This window comes from Eublepharis macularius, chromosome 1 (genome assembly GCF_028583425.1).
Source record: "Eublepharis macularius isolate TG4126 chromosome 1, MPM_Emac_v1.0, whole genome shotgun sequence".
Taxonomy (NCBI): Eukaryota; Metazoa; Chordata; class Lepidosauria; order Squamata; family Eublepharidae; genus Eublepharis; species Eublepharis macularius.
The window spans coordinates 142,754,879-142,780,277 of record NC_072790.1 but is presented as its reverse complement, the minus strand read 5'-3'; the positions used below and the strand labels follow the sequence as shown (position 1 = coordinate 142,780,277).

The 25,399-nt window shown below is 43.5% G+C and overlaps 1 protein-coding gene across 2 annotated transcripts in view; it reads left to right on the top strand.

Moving 5' to 3' along the window:
* Positions 1-941: 941 nt before the first annotated feature.
* The window catches only part of FRMD1 (FERM domain containing 1), a 36,556-nt gene continuing 12,098 nt past the window's right edge, over positions 942-25,399 (top strand). For both annotated transcript variants that reach the window (XM_055000622.1, XM_055000614.1), the window contains exons 1-5: positions 942-1,131; positions 8,699-8,789; positions 18,623-18,702; positions 20,474-20,550; positions 23,056-23,242. In XM_055000622.1, the coding sequence (XP_054856597.1) occupies positions 1,036-1,131; positions 8,699-8,789; positions 18,623-18,702; positions 20,474-20,550; positions 23,056-23,242 (531 nt within the window). In that variant the 5' untranslated portion in view covers positions 942-1,035. The remainder of the gene's footprint in view (positions 1,132-8,698; positions 8,790-18,622; positions 18,703-20,473; positions 20,551-23,055; positions 23,243-25,399) is intronic.

The window sequence follows — 25,399 nt, the reverse complement described above, 5'->3', positions numbered from 1 at the left end:
CCTGCATTTCTCTTTGAACCCGACATAATTCCTCTCTGTCCCTTATGTACAGGAAACCCAGAAACCCTCGTGCTGGTCAGTGTGTAGGATTTGATAGTTTGTGTCCAGTGCTTGTCGATATTCATAAGAAGAGCCCTGTTAGGACAGCGCAAGGATCTATCCAGTCCATTTTTTGTGGCCATCCACATGCCTCTCGAAAATCTACAGGCAGGGAATGAAATCAACAGACTGCTTGTTCCTGGCATCTGGTAGTCACAGGTATACTGATCCTATGACTGTTTGGTTGTGCAGCCCTGTGCATACCTGTTGTGTGCCTCATTTCCACTATGGTCCAGTCTAATCATCAGGTGTCGGAGTAAAAAAGAATTCATCTCTTTACATATGTTTACTAATAATCTTAAACCCACAGAGGTGCGTGCTGCTGCTTCTCTGATTCACCTTTCGGAATGCTGCCCCTAGTGTTGCGCTATTTACCATAGACTTTGCAGTCTTGTGACTTTTCTGTTTTTTTCCCCCTCATACGTTGTTGCTTCTGGTCTTTCCATTGACTTAAATCAGACTGCCTTTAAAGACTAAGTCCACATGAACTGTGGGGGGAAAATGGGTAACTTCTCAGCATAGGGGATAAAGAGAATGATTCAGAAGACAGGAATGCATGCTGCAGATGCCTTTTTTTCTTAGGTCCGGGAATGCTTCCCTGAGCCTTGCATTCCCACCTACAGTGTAATGTAGCCAGCCGCTAATCACCAAAAGAGCTGACTAATGCTAGAATTACTTATGACGATGTTAGTATGAATGCAGCCTTCTGAGATATGCCTCTGTTAGTGTCATTTTTGGAATGAAGCCGAAGAGTTTCCTTTAATGTACATGCTTCCTGCTGCTCCGTTCTTACCATTGTTTTCAGTGAACAAACATTAAGGATTTATGTTTGTCAGGTTTCAAGAGTAGAAGAGAGTTCAGCTTCAGTTCTGAGACGTTGCTTGCTGCCTCGTTCTGTGGCGGAGAAGGGATGAGAAGTTTACAACTGATTCTGCAATGAGCAAGCAGCTACTGCAAAGCAAGATGCCTCTGGAGTTCAGGAGCATGTGCGTCCTCCTTCCAAACCGAGAGCAGCTCAGTGTGGCTGTAGGGGTAAGCGCTTCCATGTTTCCTTCTAAGACTGCAATAGGGATTTTTACAAAGATTGTATTCAGGCAACTAGTGCAAACAGTAAAGTCCGTGTCTTATTGACAGAGAAATTCATTGCCTAAAACATGATGATAGTATAGTTAGCACTTATCCCTTATTCTGCTAGCGGCCAGACCAAGAGAACTAGACTGGCTAATAAATCTCTTTTCTTGAATTTAACATGGTTTATTGCATTTGTTTAGTGAGGGTTTTGTTTTGTTTTCTTGAATCCTTTTTCAGTTTCTCTGACAGTTTTAGGACACTTTAAAGTTGAAGTACACTTGCATCTGAGTTACCTAAAATATTGATTAGCCTTTGGCCCTTACCAAGTAGTTTACATTGAGCTATGTGAGTTTAACTGTGTTGATTTTGGAAACTAGTTTCTAGGGACAAACTCCAGTCTCTTTCTCTCTCTTTCTTTCATATTACTTGATAAAGAGCTATATGTACTGGTGGTGCTTATCATCATAACACCATGATAGTTTAAGTAGATTCAGCCTAGCTGTTAGGCATTGTCTGGCTTAAACCTAAACATGTTGCACCAAGATGAAATTCCATGTGGACCCAGCTGTAAGAAAATCAAGATAACGAAAGTGAAAAATTCTTAGGATGGATTCACATAACCAACCCATGTGGTAGCCATTAAGTGTTCTGTTTACCCAGTGTGAAAGAATCCCTCCAGTGTACCTAAATTGATACCCAAATGATTGTGTTATAGCTCACACAACAATCAGATGGAAAACGTAATTATATAACGGACTTAAATATGTTAAGTTTATAGCAACATGCTGCCCTTCAGTGTTCAGCAGGTTAAATGTGCCCAGATTTACAAGTGCCCACAATTGCAATAGGGACTATTTCTGTTGCTGTTGTTTAAAAGATTTGTATACAGCTTTTCACTAATTTTTAGAGTAGGATCCATAATTTTAAAACATTGGGCAACTTTTTAAAACCAGGACCTGACATACAAATAAAACTAATGACAGTATAATAGAATAAAATCACTTGAACAATTCAACAGTTGAAGGCACATTGGGGGGGGGGGGCGGAAAGGGTTTAACGAACTACTGGAAAGGCAGCAGGGGAGGAGCCGTTCCCATTGCATTACAACCAGAAAAGGCCTTGCTTCTCCTGGAGGCCAGTCTGGCCTGCTCAGTGGGTCTTCACTGTTAGATCATAAGTGTTGGAGTAGATGGTAGTTGTCACGTGGGAAGAGAACTTAACAGAGATAATTGGGTCCAGGACCAACAGTCAAAACCAGTACTTTGTATGAGATGCAGAAACAAAGCCAGTCCAGTAAATAGGTAATATGTAAAAATGGCAATTTGCCCATGTCAACAGGAGAATGTACATTAGCTGAAATTCCTGAGCCATTTTCCCAAGGGCAGCCCATGTTGTGTGTGTTACACAATACTTACCTGAAAATCACCTGTATAGGAATGACAGTGAGTAGGTCTTGTCTTCTAGTTCCTGGCGTATTATTATGCCAGTGATGGGATTATTACTATAATCACTACCATCATGAAATTCTTTCCTATAATAGATACATTTAACCATGGATAGCAATTAACCATGATTCTTACCAAATTCCATGGGAACGATGTATTGTCGAAGGCTTTCACGGCCTTCGGTCCACGGGAACCTTTTCTCTATGGCAAGATCCCATGCAGCTTTAATAAGTCTTTTTGGTCTGGAATTACATGGCTATGCTTTGATGAATACAGGAGAATGCTGCTGCACCAAAGAGAGAACAAGCAGATAAAAAAAGCAATGGTGTAGAAGGAAATTATTTTATTTAGTTGTAGGGCCCTTACACATATGCTTCTATAAGAACGTAAATAAAAACCAGGAAAAAATTCACAATTAAAAGAACAGAATTAAGCAATTTAGTAAAAAAGACTATAATCCCTAAGCATGTGAAAAGTGCATACATGTTTCCACAAGCACAAATACATGAACGTATTTCAGATGTTATACAAGTGCAATAAAGGAACAGATTGTGTATGGGTGGAGACAGATCTTGAAACAAAAAATCTATAGATCACTCTAAAACTTTCACTAGTTAGAAAAATATAGCTAACTTGTAAAACTGTATACCAAAGTTCCTATGGCAACAGAGCTTCAGAGAGATGGCCTGACTCAGTTGTCATTTCATATTCAAGGCTTTCATTTAACCTGTGAGGGACCAGAGCAGTCAGTCTCAAAATCCATTCTGCCTCTTTTCTCAGTAACATTTTATCTCTTTGGCAGACTGATGTAAAAGTAGCCCAAAATGTGAAGTCATCATTAGACCATGATTGTGCTTTAGAAAGTGCCGAACCAAAAGGACACCTTTTTAAAGAAAACAGAATGAATATTACTTTTGTGTTCTGCTGTATGCATTCTGGTTTTCTCAAGGCTTTGCCAACATACAACTTATTGCAAGGACATTTAATAATATACACTACTCAATCAGAGCTGCGTGTGGTAAAGTTATTGAAAGTGTATTGTTTCTTGTCATATGGGTTAATAAAAAAAAAGTCATGCTGTTTGTCAACTTGCAGAATGAATAGTTCCACAAAGAAAATGTCCTATAGGTGAAATGGATCCCAGCTGGAATCATTGCCAATTAACAGTTTGATATGTATTACTATGCTCCAATTAATCTTTCAAATTAAGTACTTCTTTTGAATGAGGTAATTTGTTGGGTGCTGACGAGGTAGAAAAAATGCATACAGTTGGCCTTGCCCACAGCCTTATATCCTACTATGTGTGAATACTTGGTTTAGAGAATGTCATAAGTGACTTAGCCACATGGAATTACATGGAGTGTATCAAAGACGGGCACCACTTCCCTTCTTGAAGAGGTGCTGATTTATGTACTCTAACCACTACACTGTGCTGGCTGTCAGAAGCAATCCCAATCCATATGGAATCTTCTCATGAATGTGGTTCTTACACAGCTTAGAGGCATCCATGTGGTTCTAGAATACAGGTACTTATTGCAACAATATACAATCTACAACTCTTTCATCTAAGGTAGTATGAAAAATCCATTACAGGTCAAATTTGTTAGTTTCCTTACATCTTTATATTAATTGGATAGCTGGGCTCTTTGATAAAACTACCAGTTTCAGGTTAACTTCTGTTTGCTGGGGTGAGTTTTTTTGAGTTTAAGAAAGCTTCTCAGTTAATCAGAAATGGGATGGCTACTAGATCTGAATTTGTCGCCTGCTGTCACTCCAAGTGGTGGTGGGAGAAAGGAGAAAAATCATCACTTGGACCTCACTATCACTGCCAAGGAAAACCCAAAAGTGACATTGGGTAGCTCTAGGATTCCGGGAGGTAGTTTTCAGTGATTCCTAGAGCTACTTGACATCATTTCCAGGTTTTCCCTAAAGTGACATTTTATTTATTTGTTTACGTTATTTATAGTGTGCCTTTCTCACTGATACTCAAGGCAGATTACACAGTATGAGTTAATACGATCAGTGGGTCAGACATACAATAACTATGCAATAGGGTTTGGATTGCAGAAATTTGAATGCACCCAGAAGCCTGATACAGAGCTTAAACAAAGCATAAGCAATTAGCAGTGTATAAGGAATTAGACATGACATAGTAAATGATGCAGAAAATACCCAATAGGTACAAAGCTGTATAGTCTACAGCCCCTGTCTCTTTACCCAAAACATCTCTCTGATCATTTCTTTACAGTATGGCCCTCCTACCTGTATAAAAAAGCCTTCCAGAATAATTCAAAATGTCACATTGCAAAATATATTTGATAGTTTTCTAACTACAGATCTTATAAGACAGACTCTTCACACAAACATATAAATCAGATGATACCATGCAAAAAAAAAATTTTAGACAATGGAGCGCAATAGGGGATGCCCTGAGAAGTATAATAGGAGAACTTTTGGTCTGTTTCTTCTATTTGCTTAGCTGCTGCTGTCATGTCTCTTGGCTTTCTCTATCTTATAGATTTCCCTCTATATTCTACAACATTTAATTATCCTGTGTAGTTACTAGAATATTGTATCTAAGTGTGTTCCTTTAAACAAGAGACACAGGATTTTGAGGCAGAGAAAGCTCTTGTTTTCTGAGATACACAGTGCTCCATAACATTTCAGAATGGTTGCTTACATACAGTTGTGTTGCAGATGCTGCCTGTGGTTTGGAATTCGTTGCTAAGAGCTCATGTGAATCCAGCAGTTAAACTGACTTGAACTGTTTCAGTAGCTTTCACTGTTTGTAATCCCTGTTGAATACAGTGCACAAAAAATGGTCGATAGGTAGGCATCACTTTAAATTGCTCCCCCTAATAATGCGTTCCATGCTGCAGAACAGTAGACCATTGTCAGGTTGAAGGAATTTTCTGTTACGTTTATTTGAAAGGAAAATGCCATATTATGTTATAAATTTTTGCTTTGCTTGTGATAAGCAGCTGCACATAACTTGCAGCTTGGAAGTAGTGGTCATAGGCAGCATTTTAAAGATGCTTTCATGAGGCAGTCATTTTGTGTATGCTGGCTTGTGCAGCAGTTATGGTTTAAATGTGACAAGAAGCTGTAAAATGTGTAATTGGATCTCTGGGAAGTGATGCCATCATGCGGGCCACAGGCCACCCTGGGAGCGCTCCTGCTGCAGATCGGGCCACTGCAGAGTGCGCAAGTGCTGCTGTGTTCCACAGCGGCCCAATCCGGGCCCAATTCAGGCTGATTTGGGACCAATCTTGGCCAAAATGGGCCTGATTCAGACTGATTCGGCCCAGATTGGGCCACTGCAGAGCAGAGCAGGGGAGTACTGCTGTGCTCTGCAGCAGCCCGGGAGTGCAGCCCAAGAGAAATATCCCCCCTCTCACTATACAGGTAAGTGGGAGTGTGGGGTGGAGGGTGGAGGGTGGGAATGGGGGATCTCTCGCCCCCAGTGGGGGACTGGCAACCCTAGGGGGGGGCTGTTTGAGGTCAGGAATGTGGCAGGGGTCAGGGAAGAAGAGTTATCCTTTCCTCTTGCACCATCATCTTCCGATCCAAATCCAGAGATTCCTGAGAATGCTATTTATGAAGAAAAATGTGCTGGAGATCCAATTATGGATTTTTCAGTGCCTCAGCTAGATGAACCTTTATTGTAACAATATTTTCAAAATATTATATAGATTTTTTAAAAAATTATGTCATTTATAGTCTGCCTTTCTCACTGAGACTCAAGGCAGTTTACACAGTGTGAGATTAGTACAATCAGTTTCAAGGACATTTCCATAAATAATACCATATGGTAAATAAACACAAATTTACAAAGACATTATTAAGAATCCAGTACAGAGCTGAAGAAATGCTGAAACAGAACATAAGCAATTCTAGGGCTGACATCAGACACCATGAAGCACAGGTAGCTCATAGGAGCACATATTTAAAACAACAGATAGTACGTAAGGCAACATAATAGTGAAGTCTATGGTCCCTAACTCATTAGCAACGCATCTTGGACCCCCTCCTTAGAATACAATAGCCTTTTTGAATAATTCAGGTCTGCATAATTTGCAGAAATCTAGGAAAGTGGGGGCTCTCCTGACCTCCTCATTCAGGCTGTTCTACATGGTATGGGACACTACATGGTTGTGCCCTATAAGCTCTTCTTTCTAAGTAGAAAGAGGTGGTTCCAATTTCTCTGATACATTCTTATCTCCCAAAATACAATCTTAGAAACTTGGCTTAAAATAAACATTTCTTATTTGCTGTGGCCCCCTCCCCTTTGACCACTACACACTTTGATTAAGTTTCTCAGGATGGGTTAAAGTACTTTGTGCATGGTTTGCTTCCTCATAAATACTAGGAAGATCAATAGTTGCTACAGAGGGTCTCACAGCCCAAAACAGATTAAGTTAGGGTTGTCAGGTACCTCTACCCTCCCAGCAGGACGGGGGCGGGGGGGGGACCTGGCCCTTAGCTTGTGCCAGTAGTATGTCTCCCGTTACACACACACAAAGTGTGTGCTCTTGGCGCATGTGCAATGACGTCATTTCCAGGGGTGACATTATTTTATCATACATGTGAGCACTCCCTCACTCCGTGCAGGGCTGATTTGGCCCATTTGGGGCCAAAATTGGCCCAAAATGAAGCGTGGGAGTGTTCGATGTCACTCCTGGAAATGACATCGTCATGCCCTCCAGGAGTGCGCATACCATGTGTTCCTGGGGTGCCTGTTGATGGTAGGCAACCTCCAGGGGGCTTGCCTCCTCCCACCAGTCACTGGTGGATCAATGGGCAAGGAGTTTGCCTGCCACCAGCAGGCACCAGGGATCCCTAAATTAAGTGCCTGTCAGAGGGCCCTCTAGGCTGGACTTCTGTTCTTGGTTCTGCTTTGAATGATAACCAAATGGGGCTTGCCTCAGTCTTTGCTTTTCAGAATGCTGTGTAAATCCTAATTAATTCCTGTAGAATTCCAATAAGGGAGGTTATAAGGAGAAGGTAAAGGGAACATCTCTTACTTAATAACTAAGGGATTGGGACATGAATTTCATACTATTGCTATGAAATATCCATGGAAATATTTTATTCTATTAAACATGTAGTGAAGTTTAGATCTAAGTAGGTTTGCATTCCTTTGCACTCATTAAACATGCAAGCGGGAGCATTTATTCCTACCTAGAGAAGAATGCTCATAACCACAGACATGTACAGAACAGAATATCAAGAAAAATATACCAAAGGTTCTGAGTTGCTTATACAGACTCCATAAATGGTATAATCTTCAGAGCTGTGCCACTGTATTGTCACTGCTGGCAACATATGACATACTCAACAATTTTGGTAACACTTTTCTATGTACAGTGTGCTTTGCGGTTCTAACCTCAGGTGTCCTCCAAATCATATTCCAACTAGGTTAGACTGACAGACCCTGGCCCTTTTCAGACATTCTGAGGGCTTTAAAAGGATGTGTTTTGGGGGAGGGGCATAGTGTCACAATGGTGCATTCGACCTATATACATTCATTGGAATGTATATATAGAACTTGCATGCATCTGTGTGTATGTAACTTTCTCTGTGCAGTCAGGATTCTGGGTTCCAATAAATGTACATAGATTGGAAAAGGAGCTTCCAATTATGATCCTGCTTCCTGTTTAGAATTTCTGAAAAGTGTTTGTTACTTGCCCAAGGCCAAGGAGTGATCAGATTTGCACTTGGATCTCCAATGTCCAGCTATTGAGTAAGCAACGAACTATACATTTCTTTAAGCCTATCAGTTGAGAGGGAAATAGGCATGTGGTCTATAGATATTGCTCCAGACTCCAAGCATAATAGCTTCCAATTAAATTGTAACCATGCTTTGCAGCAGCACATTCAGTTAATGCTGTCAAATGTCATGATGATGCAATGGTGCACACAGTCATGAGGCAGTCCCAAAAGATAATTTCTTCAGAAAAGGACTTTGTACTTCCTGATCTTCTAATTTGAATGTCAAAATGTCCATTAATCATCTCAACACGGGAAAATCAGTTGCCACCTATTATAAAGCGAGATTGTTTAAAATGTTCTTTATTTTGTAGGTAAAAGCCACTGGACAGGAACTCTTCCAGAAAGTTTGTGACTTACTGCAAATTAAAGATCCTCACTTCTTTGGTATCAGTGTTCTAAAAAGTAAGCAAGGGATTCTATGGAAATATTATGTTATAATAAATATACATGAAATTATATAATATGTAGAGAAATTAGTTGGCAGAGATCTGTAGCTTTGGATTTATTCTTGTACTTCCGAAGATGTTCAAGTGAATATGGTCAATGGGTATCATGTTGTTGTCCTTTGATCACTGATCTGTGAGCACACTTATTAGAGAAGAGGGAAACATGCTTTTAAATTTATTTCCATTTTTTCCAGTAGCTCTTATTTTAGTCATTTCTTTTTCTTTTTTGCATCATTAGGTATAGTTTAGTATTAGTTGTAAAACAAGATATAATATTTACAAGGCTGTCATAGTCTTTGAAGTCTAAAGTCAACTAATGTTTTTGTTACCTGCAATCTGTAAGAATTAACTTCATTGAATTATTCTGGAAAGAAAATTGTTCCAACAAACATTATGTGATCTACATCACTGTGATACTCAGGGAGCACCAAGGTAATTATATCACCCATACATAAATTCCCTCAGGCACAGAAAACCTGATAGAGAAAAAGCTGACCTTTTAATGCCCAGTTCTGTCAGAGCTGTACAGGGACAGAAGTAGAATAAGATGTTGTTGCTCCCCTTTTTCTTAGTATGAGAATTCCTTTAAAATGTATTACTCTCTCAGAAGTTTTTACAGAGATAGACAAGTTTGGGATTTTATGGGTATTTAAATTGACAATGTAGGTTTAAGCCAAGGATATTTTAGTTACTCATGCTTACTTAGGGTCATTTCGCACATAAATCTGACTTGCTCCTGAGTGCACACACAACATAAAGCCCTAGCCAATCACAGCTTCATGGCAGATATATTTATTTTAAAACAATTATGTCCATTCCAAAAGGTGGATCTTTGGGGGGTGGATTGCAACAAGTTATAAACAAATACAATATATATATATATTAAAAATGTAGTGGTTAAAGTTGTGGACTATAATCGGAGAGATCCAGGTTTAAATCCCCACTATGCCATAGAAGACCGGGGCTGAAACCAGAAGAATGGCAAATATAACAATATTTAAACAATCTCCAACATTTAACAATCTCCAACAACATTTTAATAATGCATCCGCCCAATGGCAAAAATAAAGACAATGATTTACCAAGCACAAGGAACCAGACAATAGGAGCCATTCCTGGTAAATAGAAACAATTGAACCAGGCACCTGGCTAAAACCAAGCAGAGCCTGCTTAAGGGGTTCCCTAGAAACTCCCTGTATCCCTGTTTCTAGGGGTTCCCTAGAAACTCCCTGTATCAGTTCCCATAATGGAAGAAAGGCAGGATATAAACCTAATACATAGAATAAAAATGAGAAGTCTGTAACATCTTACATATGATTTACTGTAACATAAACTCTCGAGAGTATTTATAGCCCAAAAAGGACTTGTTAAGGTGCTCTTCTAGGAAGGGGAGAACTAAACATGAAAACCATGTCTTATTTATTTCTTGGGGGAGGACAGAAGGCAACCTACATGACTCATTAAGCCACTTCAGAATGTTATAAACCATGAGGGATCTTCCTGCCACACTCAGCAAAGAGCCCTCCTTTCCTGCCTCCTCTCTCCCCTCACCCTCAGCCTGCAGTCCTGGACATCCTCCCTTCGGTACAGGAATGCAGCACTGCATTCCTTCTCTAATGAGGTTAATGTTGTCAAAATGCCAACTTGAAGTATAATCCTCAAGCTACAAAACCAAAGAGCCCTTCTCCTAAACATCCTCACATATAAGCTCAGGTTTTTAAAAAGTGGATTAAAGGTGAAACTTACAGTTGTTTGTCATATGGTTAAGGTGACTCTTTTTAATGTATTCTTCTGATTAAACAAATCTGAGCACAAATTCAATCCACTTAAGGCATGTGGAAACAACACGCCTTAATCATGGACACAAATGTGTAGGCTTTAAAGAGTCCTTTGTGAAACACACTAACTTTGGAAATATTGCCATTTTTGTGGCATATTTGTGCCAGGGTTTAGCCTCATAATCCATAGTGTCAATGCTCAGGCAGTGAAATCCTCCCTATGAGAGAATAATGATAATAACAATAACAACAACAACAATAAGTGCATTTGCTGCCTCACTCTACACAGCAATGATTAGGAAGAAAGATTTCCAAATGAAAACAGGCTATTTCCAGGCAAACTCAGGTTAGGCTGAGTGTGAGAGTGTGATTGGCCCAAGCAACCTTCCATGGTCACTGTATTCAATGTAGTGCAATGTAGTGTACATTGTATTCCAAGTAAAGAACACCGTTTTACATATTTCTGAGGCTTATTTTCAGCTGTTCTTATAATGTTGCTCTTGTTATAATATTGCAAGAGAATTATATTTCTCTAGCAGTTGGCCTTCTAGACCCTATTCCCTATTCTTATGCCTGTGAGCTCTTTTGGAATGTTGAGGATGGCACCACCTCAAAGTGACTGCCTGAGGCGTTGGAGTAGGGTTGCCAGTCCCTCTGCTGGGGCGGACACTACCTCTTGTTTTTCACCTCTGCTGAGAGTGGTGGCGGAAAAAAAATTAAAAATAGTTGTCAGGTCAACATTGTGACATCATATAAAAAAAAAGCAGGAAGTCATGTCACACCTTTCTAGGACTCGCCAGTTCCTGGAGTTTCTAGAAAGGCATGATGTCACTTCTAATTTTTTATCCTCCAAAGTGAGATCATGCCATTAATGCTGTGCTGCCACCCCCCCTCCCATCCCCCCCTCCAGTTTTCCATTGGTTACCTGAATAGGCAAAGCTATTCGGGAGCCAGTCACACAATATTAGAAGATTGCAAGTCATGCATTGTACTTTAATGGCGGAAGCTGTTTTTGAATGGGTACTCGCTACAGACAGAAATGTGATGCCTCCAGATTCTTTCAAAGCACCTCCTAGGTCTGGCTCTTTGTTTTGAGGAAGGGGTACTCTGTTGAAGAAGGAAATGGGTACTAAGATACCCATTGGCAGGTACCATAAGTCCTGTTCACTTGCAGTGAACACACATGCATCCTGCTTGAACATGCATACCCTAGTTTGTAGCAAAGAGCCAGTGTACAAATGAAATCAGAGACAAGTACCTGGATAAATCCATGGTTTTAATTACACTTTCAGCTGTCCATGTGTGGAATGTAACATGAGAATTACTCAACACATATACAAAGAAGAACCACATGTATCCTTTATATGGATTATACATGTATTCACTGTAACTTGTGAACAGAGCTACAGTGTCCACAGGCACCACATTGGGCATGACTGTTCTAGGCCATGCCAGATTTCCTGTAGGGCAACTTCGTTATGCAGGTCACTTGCATTCTCTCCTCTGAGACACAATGTGTAGTCCTGGCACTGCTTAGCAGTCAGCTGCAGAGACGCAGGGACTCACTCTTAACCCTGCCCTCATGTGAGGAGTATTACACAGAACACCAGAATGAGCAACTGGAGAACTGCTGTTGGAGCTTATGCTGTAATACACATATTTCATTTGTTTAACACCTGTACTACAAAAACATCTTTATTGTTCTGATCTGGAAAAGTAAATTATTTTCAACTTGTCTACGTACTGAATTCAATTGTCATTTATGTTAAAACCTGAAACCTGATCTTGCAAAAACAACCCAATCAAGATAACCAGTAGCGCAATCCTCAGCAAAGCTACACCCTTCTAAGGCCATTGAAGTCAGTGGATTTAGACAGGTGTAACTTTGCGAAGGATTGCATGGTTAAATAGATAAACTGTATAAAATGTAAATTGAGAACATATAACTGATTTAACTTCCCATTAAAATAATTTCATACCCATAATCAATTCAATTTACTAAAAGCCTCCCAAACTGCCTTCAGGTTGGTTTTGGTATGTTAGTTCTCACTTTGTCAAAGGGGGGTGGGGGTTAGTTACACATGGCTTTGTATTATGTAAATGAGTCTTGAACAAGCTTCTGGCATACCTGTGCAGTCCCTCTTCCCCTTAAAGCTAATTAGTTATTTCCTCTTTGTGAGATCAATCATAGGACCAAGTAATGTGTAACGTTGATTTATAGAGGTGGCCACCTGTTCATGTCTGAAGCAGAGAATATGGGTCTAGTTTTGAACAAAAATGGAGCACACAGGCAAGAAAGCCACACTTTCCCCTTGTCTTATCTCACTGTGTTCAGATGCTTTCATTGTTTTCCTTCCAGCCAGGCTTCCTTTGGGTGTCGTAGTTGAGGTGGATAAAAAATCCTTAAGGTATCAGAAGACGGCAAGATACAGAAAGGAGAGAGAAGCAGGCTTATTCCTCTAGCCTGCACACTGTTTTTATTTAAAAATAGACTGCTCATCAATGGCTGAGCAAATATAAGTGCGTGTGGAGCCCTCATCACATCTAGTTTGGCCTATAGTTTGCTGTTACATCCAAACCAGTAAACTGTGGCTATTGGTTACCCAGCAAACCAGGATTGCAAAATAGGTAGTAAAGCACTTTGAAATCCTTGTTTTCAGGGCATAGCACTTTTGAGCGATGCGATGAAACAGGTGCCTGATTTCTCTCCAGGTGAGGCATGCTGTCATCTCTCCATTCCCCCACTACCCTCTTTTCCCTGTCCTCTAATGCTACAATGCAGCATTCTTTCTTCTCCATCATGCATCAGATGAAGCATGTTGTTCCCTAGAAAAACTTATGTCAGCATGCTACAGCGCTTTTTGCTGTTTTTGTTATAGAGTATACTTCTAGACAGAGTGGTGGTAGAGAGTGCCCTCAAGTCAGAGTTGACTTATGGTGACCCCTGGTGGGGTTTTCATGGCAAGAGACTAACAGATGTAGTTTGCCATTGCCTGCCTCTGCAACCTTAGAGTATACTTCTAGAATTAGTCTGACATTTTCATTTATTTTAAAGTTCAGCTATTGTCTTTCACTACTTTTTTTCAAACTTGATGGTTAGTTAAGAGAATAGATTTGTATGTGGCCCACATACTCTGAACCAGCATAAGCTTGAGGGCCACTGTGATGTAGTGGTTATGGTTAGCTACAATCAGGAAGACCCAGGTTCAATTTACTACTCTGATGTGAAGCTTACTGGGCAACATTGGTGCAGTCACATTCACTCCACCTCACAGGGTTATTGTGAAAAGAAAATGGAAGAGAAGAAAATCATGTACACGAACCAGAGCTCCTTGGAGGAAAGTGGGAGGAGGATAAAAAATTGATGATGGATAAAGGGGAACATGAAATATGGCTGACTTCATTAGCAGTATAGTTTAAAAGCAGAGATTCTCAAACATTAGAGTTTGTCTGGGGATGCCTCCCCAGCCTCCTGGCCATTTCCCCTCCGCCCAACCGAGGGACCCACTGACAACCCCCAGCCTAGCCCCTGTGAGGACCCCAACTCATTGGAGGGGATGGGCAACAGACAAGCACTCCCCACCATCCCCCATGAAAGCGACCAGCCCAGATGGCGGAACCTGAAATCTGACTAGGCTGGAGCCAGAGAAAAGCAGGAAGAGAGAGGATCAGTCTCTGCCAGGTCGCGAGCCAGCCCAGAACCTTCCCCCTGGCCAGGAGGGACCAACTCGCCCTCAGAGACAGGTACCTGGGCCTGGCCAAGGCCAACTGTGTGATCCCGGCTACACCTCAGCCCAGGGCAGCGTCAGGGAGCCACCCGGCACCAAGATGGCCTAGAAAGGCCTGGGAAGCAAAGGGTTTGGAGCCCATGCTGGGAAGACTTGGGAGGCAGGGCATGGGAGAGGCAAGGGAGAAGCTACTCCTCCATCCTCCCTGGCCCTGAGATTGGCCCATGTCCTAGGGAAAGGGTTGAGGAGGTGGAGTTGAGAATGGGAGGAGGGAATTAAGGCCAGCCCCAGGGGCAAGTGGCAGGTGGTAGAGAAGGATAGAGGCTGGAGAAAGGAGGAAAGCAAGAGGGACTGAGGTAGAGAAGGAGGAGAAGGAGAGGAAGCCAATAGGTAAGCGGGAAAAGAGGCAGGTGGAGGAGGGGCCCCCCAGAGAAGCAGTTCCCCAAAGAGCCAGGAAGGCGAGTCGAGGTGATGTAACCCAGTACCCTGCCCCACCTCAAGGGCTGGCAGAAGCCCCAGCAAGACAGCCGATGTGCAAGAGGCAGAGCATGCCCCCCACTGAGGGTGCACAAGAGATGGAGAATGCAGGTACCCAGCCTGCTCTAGGGCACTCCCTACCATGCCTTCCAGCACCACAGTGCTGTGCTCACCAATGCTCCCTCCACCTTCCCCATGAGGAGACCAGCATGGTAAGACAAGCACCTCAGCCAAAGTGATAGAGCCTGACGAAGACCCGTCAGCACCTCCAGCTAGCAGCATGGGTTTTATCCAGTTCAGCCAGTGGCTGGCAGAACATCAGGAACGGCTCCTCCAGGAGGTGACCTAGCAGCAGCAGGAAGTCCAGGAGCACCTTCTGGGGGATGTAACCCAGAGGCAACAGAAAGCCCATATGGTGCTAGTAAGGGAGCTCCCTGGGGCCTGGGGTGAAAGCTAGAGAACAACCTGCTTATGGCAGTAGAACCTTGAGAGCCAAGGCACGAATCCCACTGAGTGGCAGGCAAGTCAGCTGCCAGGCTAGGAAGAGGCCCTGACAAGGCTCCACACCAAGGACGGCCCAAGAAGGACCTTAGCAACCGATGTCCTCCAGTCTACCCTGAAATAAAGCCCCCACTGTTGCAGGAGGATCACCAGGAGCCTGAATGATATCTCCAGCTCAGGCAGCACCTTCAGAACTGGTGACAGGCAATGACCTCGAGGATTGGGACTTGCGCCTTACCTGCGAGCAGCAGGGACACTTCTGCAAGGAATGCCCACTCATGGTGTACAATGCAGGCTGAGAGATGGCCTTGCTGGCCGCTACCCAAGCCCCTCATCCTCTGCACCTCCTGATTACAGTGGGCATCGCCAGTCACCAGTTGAACACCCTGCTAGACAGCAGCAGCTCAGTCTCTATGATGCAGTCATGTCTCCTCCCAGCCGACCTGCTGGTGGTCTGTACGGCTGCCATCACCTGTTTCTATAGGCACATGGAGGAGTACCCAATCATCAAGATCTCTGTGCTGTATCAAGGGCAGACCTGGCTGGTAGAGCTGGCCCATGTCACACTGTTGCTGTTCCTGGTACTCCTGGTCTATGGTGCCCTGGGGTTCCATGGCACCCTGCATGCAACCACGACCCCAAACACAGCCCTCCCTCTGGAAGACCTGGAGAGGGGACAGCTTAAGGAAGCAATCATCCGCCACACCTGAGAAGTAGACAAGGAGTTCCAGGCCTCCCAAGATGCTAACAAGACTTTAATAGTCTTTCAGGAGAACATAGTGGTGAGTGACATGAAAGTGTGGGATGACTGCCAAACCACCCATTTCCCCTGCATTGGGTGGGAGGGGGTGGCTGGTACAGGGTGACCCTGGTTTGAGGAGAGGAAGTTCACCAGCTGCTAGTGCCCAAAAGATATCAGGGGGAGGTGTTAGCTGGGGGCCCACTACCACTCCTTGATGGGGCACCAGGGATCTCATGGGACCTGGACCAGATCCTAGCCCAGTTCTTCTGATCTTCCATCTCTTGGGGTATCCAGGCATTCTGTCATGCCTGCCCAGCCAGCTTCACAGTGCCAGCTGGCAGAGAACCCCTGTAACTCATCAAAGGGGAACTACTATTGGGGTCTGAAGAGGACCAGGAGATCCTCTAGACCTCCTGGTCCTCCCAGAGCTAGACCATGACTTGACATCCCAGAAGATTGTCCTGATCCACTCCATCCTCATCCTACCCAGCTGGGTTGCTCACAAGTGGTAGGAGGCCATGGCTCACGAGGTTGAATAGATGTTGTGCCTGGACATGATTGAGCCCTCATGTAGCACGTGGAAGGGCCTGGTCATCTTGGCCTCCAAGCTGGATGGAAGCATCAGGTTCTGTGTAGACTACTGGGAGGTCAACAAAGATTGTGGAGTTCGATGCTTACCTCATGCCCCATGCAGATGTGCTAACCGACCAGCTGGACACAGCATGTTACTTTTCTGCCCTAGATCTGACCAAGGGCTATAGGCATGTCCCCGTGGCCCTCACTGGGAAAAAATGACCTTCACTACTACCCAGGAAACTCTTTCAATTTAAAGTAATGCCCTTTGGCCTACATGAGGTGGCAGCAACCTTCCAGTGAGTGTAGACCAAGTGCTAGCCTAATTCCAGAAGTACAACCTAGCATGCACAGATGGCATAATTATCTTTAGCCCCAACTAGGAATCTCACCTCCAACACATATGCAACATGCTCAAGGCCCTGGTGTGGGCTGGGTTGAAGGTCAACCCCACAAAAAGGAAGTTGGAAATTCCAGGAACTCCACTACCTGGGCTTCATCATTGACAAGGGTCAGTTGCAGCCACTCCTGGAAAAGGTGGCCACACTCAAACAAGTACCTCCACAAAACATCAAGCAGCAAATTTAGATGATCTTGGGGCTCATACAGCAAATGTATACCCCACTTCGCCAGCCTAGTTAACCCTCTATCGGATTGCTTGAAGAAGAGCCAACCCAGTGCTGTCGTATGGACTCTCAAGAGGCAACTGGCATTCCAAACTCTCAAGGAAGCTCTGTCAAGCTCCCTTTCTACTTTACCCCAATGCCTCAGGAACTGGTCTGGGGGGGCCATCCTCTCACAAAATGCAGGAAGCACTGTTGGTCAAGTGGGCCATCAGAGCCCTTCAGTATTACCTCACTAATAAATCCTTTACACTGGACACTGACCATGCCCCTCTACTCTGGATGTCCAGAATGAAGGACCACAACCCCCAGGTAATGTGGTGGTATCTATCTCTCCTCCCTTTCAGCTATACAGTAAAGCACCAGGTCTGACACCTCCATATGAACACCATCTACATGTCCTGAATGTACGAAGGGGATGACCCCCTCCGTTCGGAGCCTCCTGAAAGGGGGGGGTGCCCTGGCCTCGTGGTCATTGCCCCCCACCCCTGCAAAGGCACCCACTGACAGCCCCTGCAAAGACCACAACTCAACAGTGACACACTGGGAAGAGGCAAGGGGCGACTCCCCCGCCCACGCGCATGTACATGAAGGCAACCAGCCCAGGTGGGCAGGACGGAGCAATGACCCAGCCACAGCTGGAGGAGAGCAGGAAGAGAGAGGCAGGCTGGGGGTGGATTTGGGAATGGGGGAGGGATATAAGACCAGCTGCAGGGGCAAGTGGGGGATGAAGGAGAGAGGCTAGAGAAAGGAGGAGAGCGAGAAGGATGGAGACAGAGTTGGAGAAGGAGGAGAGGGAGCCAGTAGGTGAGCGGAGAAAGAGGAAGGCAAGGGAGGACACCCCCTCCAGAGATGCTGTTTTCCAAGGAACCAGGGATGGGAGCCGAGGTGAAGTACCCTGGTCCCCTGCTCTACTTTAAGGGGCAGTAGGAGTCCTGGCAAGACAGCTGACGGGCAAGAGTGGAGTCACCTCCCTGAAAGTGCACAGAGTTCTACAAGGCGGGTTGAGGAGTACTTTGAAAAACTGAACCACCTTGATGGATATATCCTCTTTACTGTGTCCCACGGCCTTGGACAGCCCAGGGCAATTCTTCCTGTCTTCTCTCTGTTCTGTATATCATCTGAGTAGCAGAGATCTGTACATCATGATACTTAATTGAGAAGTAGCTGTTTAGGTTCCTGCCCAACCTCCATGATTTAGAGAAAAAATATTTTAAAAGACAGTTCTGGCTTGATTGGATATATAATTTACTGTTTTGATATATCACCACCAACGGGGGTTTTTTTTTCTGGAACATATGCTGAAAATGTCCCTGTTTGGCCTTGAAATCCTCCATTTTCTACTAGTTCTTCTATTTTTTTCTCAGACAATGAATATGTATTTATTGACCTGGAGCAGAAACTTTGCAAATACTTTATAAAGGAGTGGAAGAGAGAGACAAGCAAAGTAAGTTGTATTTTTATAATCAAGTTTGCAACAGGGCTGTATGCTGAGGTTTCCTTCCATAGAAACTGAAACTAACATTCCAATTTCATTCAGTGTCAGTTTTATTACACAGATTCTCTCTACACAAGACATCTTATACAGGGACCCTCAAGTGACTTACTTTCTGTGTGGTCTTATATTCAAGTGCATGTGTATCTACAATGGGAGAACAGGTGTAAAATGTTTCACTTGAGTGTAGGGGTGTGCAGGGACAGGAAGATTTGGTTTTCCCACTTTGGAATTTCCGAAGTGGGGAAAAGAATCAGAAATAAGCAATTTCCAAAGCGGCAAGCTGCTTTAGAAACCGCTTATTGCCCTGCTTAAGTATGCTCCATGAAGATTTGAAGCACACCAAAATTTCCTGCCCCACCGCTTATTTCACTCGATGGGAGGGGGAGGAGGGAACCTCCCCCTCCCATTGGGTGAAATAAGTGGTGGCAGGACTTCCCACAGTTCAGCTGGCCGTCTGGGGGGATCCTCCCCACTGGCCAGCTGAAGTTTGAAGGGCCCTTTCCATTCCATTCACAAGCAGCAGGGAAAGAGCTCTTTCTGCACTTCAGCTAGCCCATAGGGGGGCTGATCCCCCTGTGGGCCAGCTGAAGTTTAAAGGTTCCTTTCCCTGTCACTCGGAAGCAGCAGGGAAAGGGCCCTTTCCACACTTCAGCTGGCCTGTGGGGGGGAATCTTCCTCCACCGGTCAGCTGGAGCCAGCCACGGGGTTTGAAAGCGCCCCAAAGTGCCCCAAAGTGACCCGAATCTCTTTGGGAAGCTTTCATTCAGCATTTCCAAATTGAGGCCAGCGTGCTGGACCCGATTCGGAAATCCCAAATCTTTTCAAATTGGGTCTGATTCAGGTATTTATCCCAAATCAGAAACCCGAATTGCATACCCCTGTTCCCATGTAAGATGTCTTGTGTAGAGAGACTCACACATGTTGTCTTGTCAGATTTCCTTTTATTGCTGCTAAGTTTTTGGAAGTCAACAATTCTTATGGCCCACCAAGTTCAAAACGTGGCATAGTTGGAAACAAAACGTAGGGTTCCATAGCCTCCTCAACATTCAGTGACATTCATTCAGTCTGCAGAGTGTTGCTGTTGTAAGTTTATCAGCAGTGGTCTCATAGCCAGAAATGTGAGAGGAACATGTGGGAGGATTGCCAGTGTTTCAACTTATCCCTGTCACTGTGCTCCACCAGGGTCTTGTTTTGCAGTAATTAGCAGCAAAAGGTTTTCATGGTATGGTAATAAGTAGCAAATGGCTGCAGATGCAGTGGAGTAGAGAATTATGTATTCATTCTGTACCCCACTTTTGTCCCTAAAGAAGCTGACTGCATTGTTCTGCCTCAATTTTATCCTCATGATAACAACCCTTTGAAATAGGTTAGGCTGAGAGAGAGTAAGTGACCCATGGTCACTCGGGGAACTTCCATGGTAGAGTGAGGATTTGAACCTGGATCTTCCTTGTCCTAGTCCAACACTCTATGCTCTGCACTGCACTGGAGAGAGCCACAAAGCTAGGATGTTGCAATCCTTGTTCACCTTCAGTACTATTGAAATGAGCCGATAGAAGATGTGGTTTCAAAATGGCAGCTAGTCATTTAAATACATTTGAGAAGAAAAGTGTTTAAAAGGTATAGGGAGAAGAGGGCTCTGTCTCAAAATTCCTAGTGGTAACAGAGACACAAGACTCCGTCATGATTGTCTAACTGTGTTTTGCACGTGTTTCTCTTAAAGGGAACAGAGAAGTTCAGCCCTCCCTTGGTTACGTTCCTTAGAGTACAGTATTATGTGGAAAATGCACGGGTTATAAGGTATGATTGTCTTGTTTTGTGAGAAGAGTTTGTTCTTGTTCTGTTTGCCACCATTCTCCCTTTGGAGAGCAAAATTGGCATTTATGGATTGTAATTAACACTGTGTCCTTAATTCAAAGTTGATTCCTATATTCCTTCTCTTTTAATTATTTTGAAACTGATAGCAAATATGCACACACATACACAAAACTGTTAGCAGGTAGCAATTGTGGACTATAATCAGAGGGCCATGAAATGCAAGAATATAGGGTAAGATTTGTAAAATGTGAATATTATAAAGAAAAGAAGACGCTTTCATAATAGCAGTAATTGGCAATCTCCCTAGTTTTGCTAAGCCACTTAATACCTGTAATCACTGAAGCATCCCAGGTCCTTGCTAAGTTCTTGGGAGACTTCTTAAGGCATTCTGATTCAGCAGTTTCATGCTGGAATCTCCCCTTGAAGTTATTTTGATGTAGAATCAGTAACTTTTAGATTAGCAACAGTTTTAAAGGATATTCAGGTCTTAAGTGGACCATGATCTCAAAAACTGATATTTTTTTTGCATCTTTCCTCAATGAAGAGGTTCACAATCTTTATCCATGATTACTAAGATGCAGTTGTACAAGCTTGTAAATGGCCATCTTTTGGATTTCTATTTTGTTTTACTAAGAGGACTCATTTGATTGCTTATTTGCACAAAACAGAAATGAGAATAAATTCATACAGCAAATTTCACTTTTATGAACAACACAAAAAGAAATGAAGCACAAGACAAAGAACTGTGATATGGCTGACCCCCCCCCCCCAGCCAGTGTAATTCTATCCATGGGTGATAATCATAAAGCCAGAGTACATTTATTGTATTTTTAGTTAGCATGGTAAGTTAAATAGGGGAAATCTTCCCCTCTTCTAACAAGTACAGGTTTCAGCATGGTGACACTAGTTTTAGATAAGTTCTCTGTTGTCCTTTATGATGACAACACAAGTTAGAGTGGCTCCACACTTTATGGCAATTGCATTTGCTGTAGTTACATGCTGGTAGTTTCTGCAGCAACAAGATAACTTGTGTGAATGGCAGATGCAGCCCCCTAAGCACCTTTTATATGCAACTGAAAGCCTTGATTGGGCTGCAATTCAGCCCAGAGAAGACAGGTGTTTATGGACATGTGTCATTCACATTTTGCATGCATTTTGCAGGAAACATTAGCATGGCTGTCATATAAAGCATGCAGCACACCCTGAAGAGAGTGTTGTGGTTCCAATAGTGAAGAAAATGCTATCGCAGCATTATTTGGGGGGGGGGGGGCGGAGGGAAGTGAGGTCCATCTGTGTCATGAACAGTATCTGCTTTTTTGAGCTGTTCTGTTACATATGAAAAGGCATAGAAGAAGAGTAAGAAAATTTGGCATTTTGAGTATTTTGTTGGTAGGATTTTTCTTTCTTGCCTTCATTCTACTGCTTTCAGAAACGCCTTAGTTAGAACAAAATCACATAATATTAAGGCCTTCTTAAAGTATATGTCCATGGTCACAATCCTGGAAAGGGTAATAAGTTGTCAATGCCTCAGGAATTTTAGATGGAAGAAACACACAAATCAAAGCAAAACCTTTACTAGAAGCAGTTACTCTGAGGTTATAGCACGAGGCTGGAGAGTCTCAAGAAATCAGTCTCAGAGCAGAACCACAAGTGACAAAAGGCACAGATTGGACACTTGTCTGCTTCCCTCAAGTTTTGATGGGAAATGTAGGCAACTTGGCGGAATGTTGGACAAGTGACAGTTGAAAAGTCCACTGGACAGCAGTCAGAGAGCGAAGCTGCAAGACCAGGATGCCTACATTTCCCATCAAAACTTGAGGGAAGCAGACAAGTGTCCAATCTGTGCCTTTTGTCACTTGTGGTTCTGCTCTCAGCCTCTTGCTATGCACTCTCGGTGAAATTACCTTCAGATTTGCCTAATGCATGCTGTAGGGGGCATTGTACATACTGAGTTACACAGGTAAGGTTGAAACCAGGGGCCTTCTGGACAACAGTCTTAAGGCTGGTTCTATGATGAGGTGAAGTGGTGACCTCAGGCAGTGGATATTGGGGACCAGCAACTCTTCCTCTTCTGCCACCAGCACCATCTCACCATTGCCTCCACCTGCCCTTTGCTCTGCTCCTCTCTGGGAGCTGGAGCAGCAAAGACTCCTTCTCTCCTTGCTCCCCAAACATCTTGAAACAAAACATGGCAAGCCACAGATGCTCAGTAGGGCATTCCCATCTCACAGTGAGGGAGGAATGGTCTCAGGTGGCACCCCTGTGAAGGCATCACTGTGTTCTCTCAGCTGGTATGCTTCACCAGCTCCCACTTTCCCTAATGCATAAACAATTTGCATCATGATAGATGTTGGTGGTAAAGGTATGTCTCACATGGGTTGTCCTCAGAATATTTTTGTGGCAATGAAACTCTTAGCTAAGTGGCTCCTTTTCTTCCCTGCTGCTGCTTGGTTTTTTAAGGACTGTTGCTTTTTCTGTATCCTACAGTGACAAAGTAGCACGACACTATTACTATTGTAATCTCAGGGAACAAGTACTGAGATCTCGATGTGCAAACAAAGAAGAAATCTACTTCCTGCTGGCTGCTTATAGTCTGCAAGCTGATGTGGGTGACTACCAAGAAAACTTACATTGTCGGAACTATTTTCAACCTCAGACTTATTTTCCACAGTGGGTAAGTCTCCATGAGAATGGAACAACATGATTGGGCTTGAATGTCGCCTTAAGAAGCTTTTCTTCTCCCCAGTTATCATAGCACTGTGATTGTTCACAGGGTGTCTGAATTGACCCTTGTTAACGAATGCATTCCAGTTTGTGACACAGTGCCCTGAGAACTATGAACCCCTAGTGCAACCCCTAGTGAATCCCTAGTGCAATCCACTTTGTATTGTCCTTTGACAACCAAGAAATGCAGGAATGAGTTGCATCAGGGAGGCAGGTTAGAAAGAGCAAAGGCAAGTCAAAACTCCTCCTATTAACGAGCTCTTTTTCTGGCATGACATCCAAGTGCAACCTCAGTCCCAGCCAATCTTTGTCCTACTTCATGGATTGCTGTTCTCAGTTGGGTATAGCAACATGCTTGTCGTGATGGGGTGGGTGGGTGGGAGCATTGATCTTTTCTTATCACAACATATTTTAAAGCTTGCAAACAAGTCAAAGTCTAAAGCAGGTCCCAGCCACACAGGACTTCATATGCAAAACAAAGTCATAGATAATTTACTGCCAGAGATGGAATGTGGCACCCAGTGGTATGTCTCTCTCCCTGTCCCTGGGGCAACTGCAGTGGGGTGATGTATGAAAAACTTTAGATTTTAGCTCCATAGCTCAGGACTGCTGTAGGGCATGATGGAGAATGAGAGTACTGATGACAGTAAGGGGTGGAGATGCAAAGCAGCAAGTGGACGATCTTGTTTAGGAAGAAGATTCCTAGACTCAGAGCCCTTGGCTGAGGCGGCGGAGTGTGGTTAAGAAAGACCAGGCCTCCTGGCAGCAAGATAATTAAAATATAAGATCTTGTTAGAGACACAGAGGGAGACATAGCAAGGTTCCCTGATGGAACTTCCCTGTAATTACAGGAATTGTTTGTACTCTGGCAAGTACATCCCCCTTCAAGGGAATATTATTCCCAAGCAAAAATGAGCTTGAAATAACTCTGTGTTGAGTGGTGATGACCCACTAAGAGAGAGCTAAGATTTACAGCCTAAAATGCAGTGCACCTTTATTGCCTACATTTTAGATGAAGCCTGGACAGAATGCCTCCTAAATGGGGGAAGGTTTTAGTCTTCTTACAGGAATGCTAAATAAAGCCTCCACACAGTGACGTTTGCAAGGGACTGTAGCACTTTCTATTCTGCTATTTGCTACAAGCCACTGCACAGAGAGAAAGAGCCCCTTTCCAGACCTCTCTCAGCGCTGCCACTTACTAGCTCTCCCCACTCACCTTCCAACGGCTTCCGGGTTCTTGAAGCAGCAGAGAGGTATGGCGATATCACAGTGCTTTGCTTTCCCCCATTCTTTTTATTAATTCATATAGAGCTACCCATGGTTGGCTTTGAAGAGTACTTTTTTGTCCTTTAATGGTTACAGTTCAGCTTCCCACCTCACTGAAATTCTCCCAACTTCACAAATATCAGAGACACTAAAGCTCTTCCTCAGTGTGAGGTGGCAGCTAGGCCCCAGACTGTGGTTGGAAGGCGCATGATACAGCATCCATATAGCTGAAGCCAAGCAAGTTTCCATCTGGGAAGTGCCTGGTTGGAAAAGAGAAAAGCGTGTGCACCTATTGTGTCTGTATTGCAATACTGATCTATGCTGTCTGAGCATAGTGGGTTCCACCCCCCCCCCCCCTCCTAGTCACATTTCTGTAGTAATTTGGATTAATCAGCAGTATTTGAGGCTTTGATAGGAAATAGAAGTTTGGAGATTGAAGTTCATATGGAGCATTGCTCTTCTGTGTCTTTTTGCAGTTGTGCAGAAAGAAGCTAAGCATGTTCCACTTCTCCTGTGTGGCTACAGCTGCGCTTAAATCCTCATGTTTCACATCAAATCCCTAGTTAAGGATCTTAGTTAGAAGCTGCGAATAAAATTTCCATTAACTATGAATGAGTTCTTCAGTAGTGATTTTTAAACATTTTCCCATTGTAGCTAAAGAGAAGCATATTAAAACTTCCTTGTATTCAGTTGGCACATTAAACAGTTGGCTCTTCTTTTGGGGAGAACATTTAAGCAATGTTTAAACTAACCTCATGCACCGTTTGAAGTTAGCCAAAAAGACTTCTGTGGGTTTGGGGGTGGCTGCATTACCCATCTCTGAACTCACGTACACGCAATG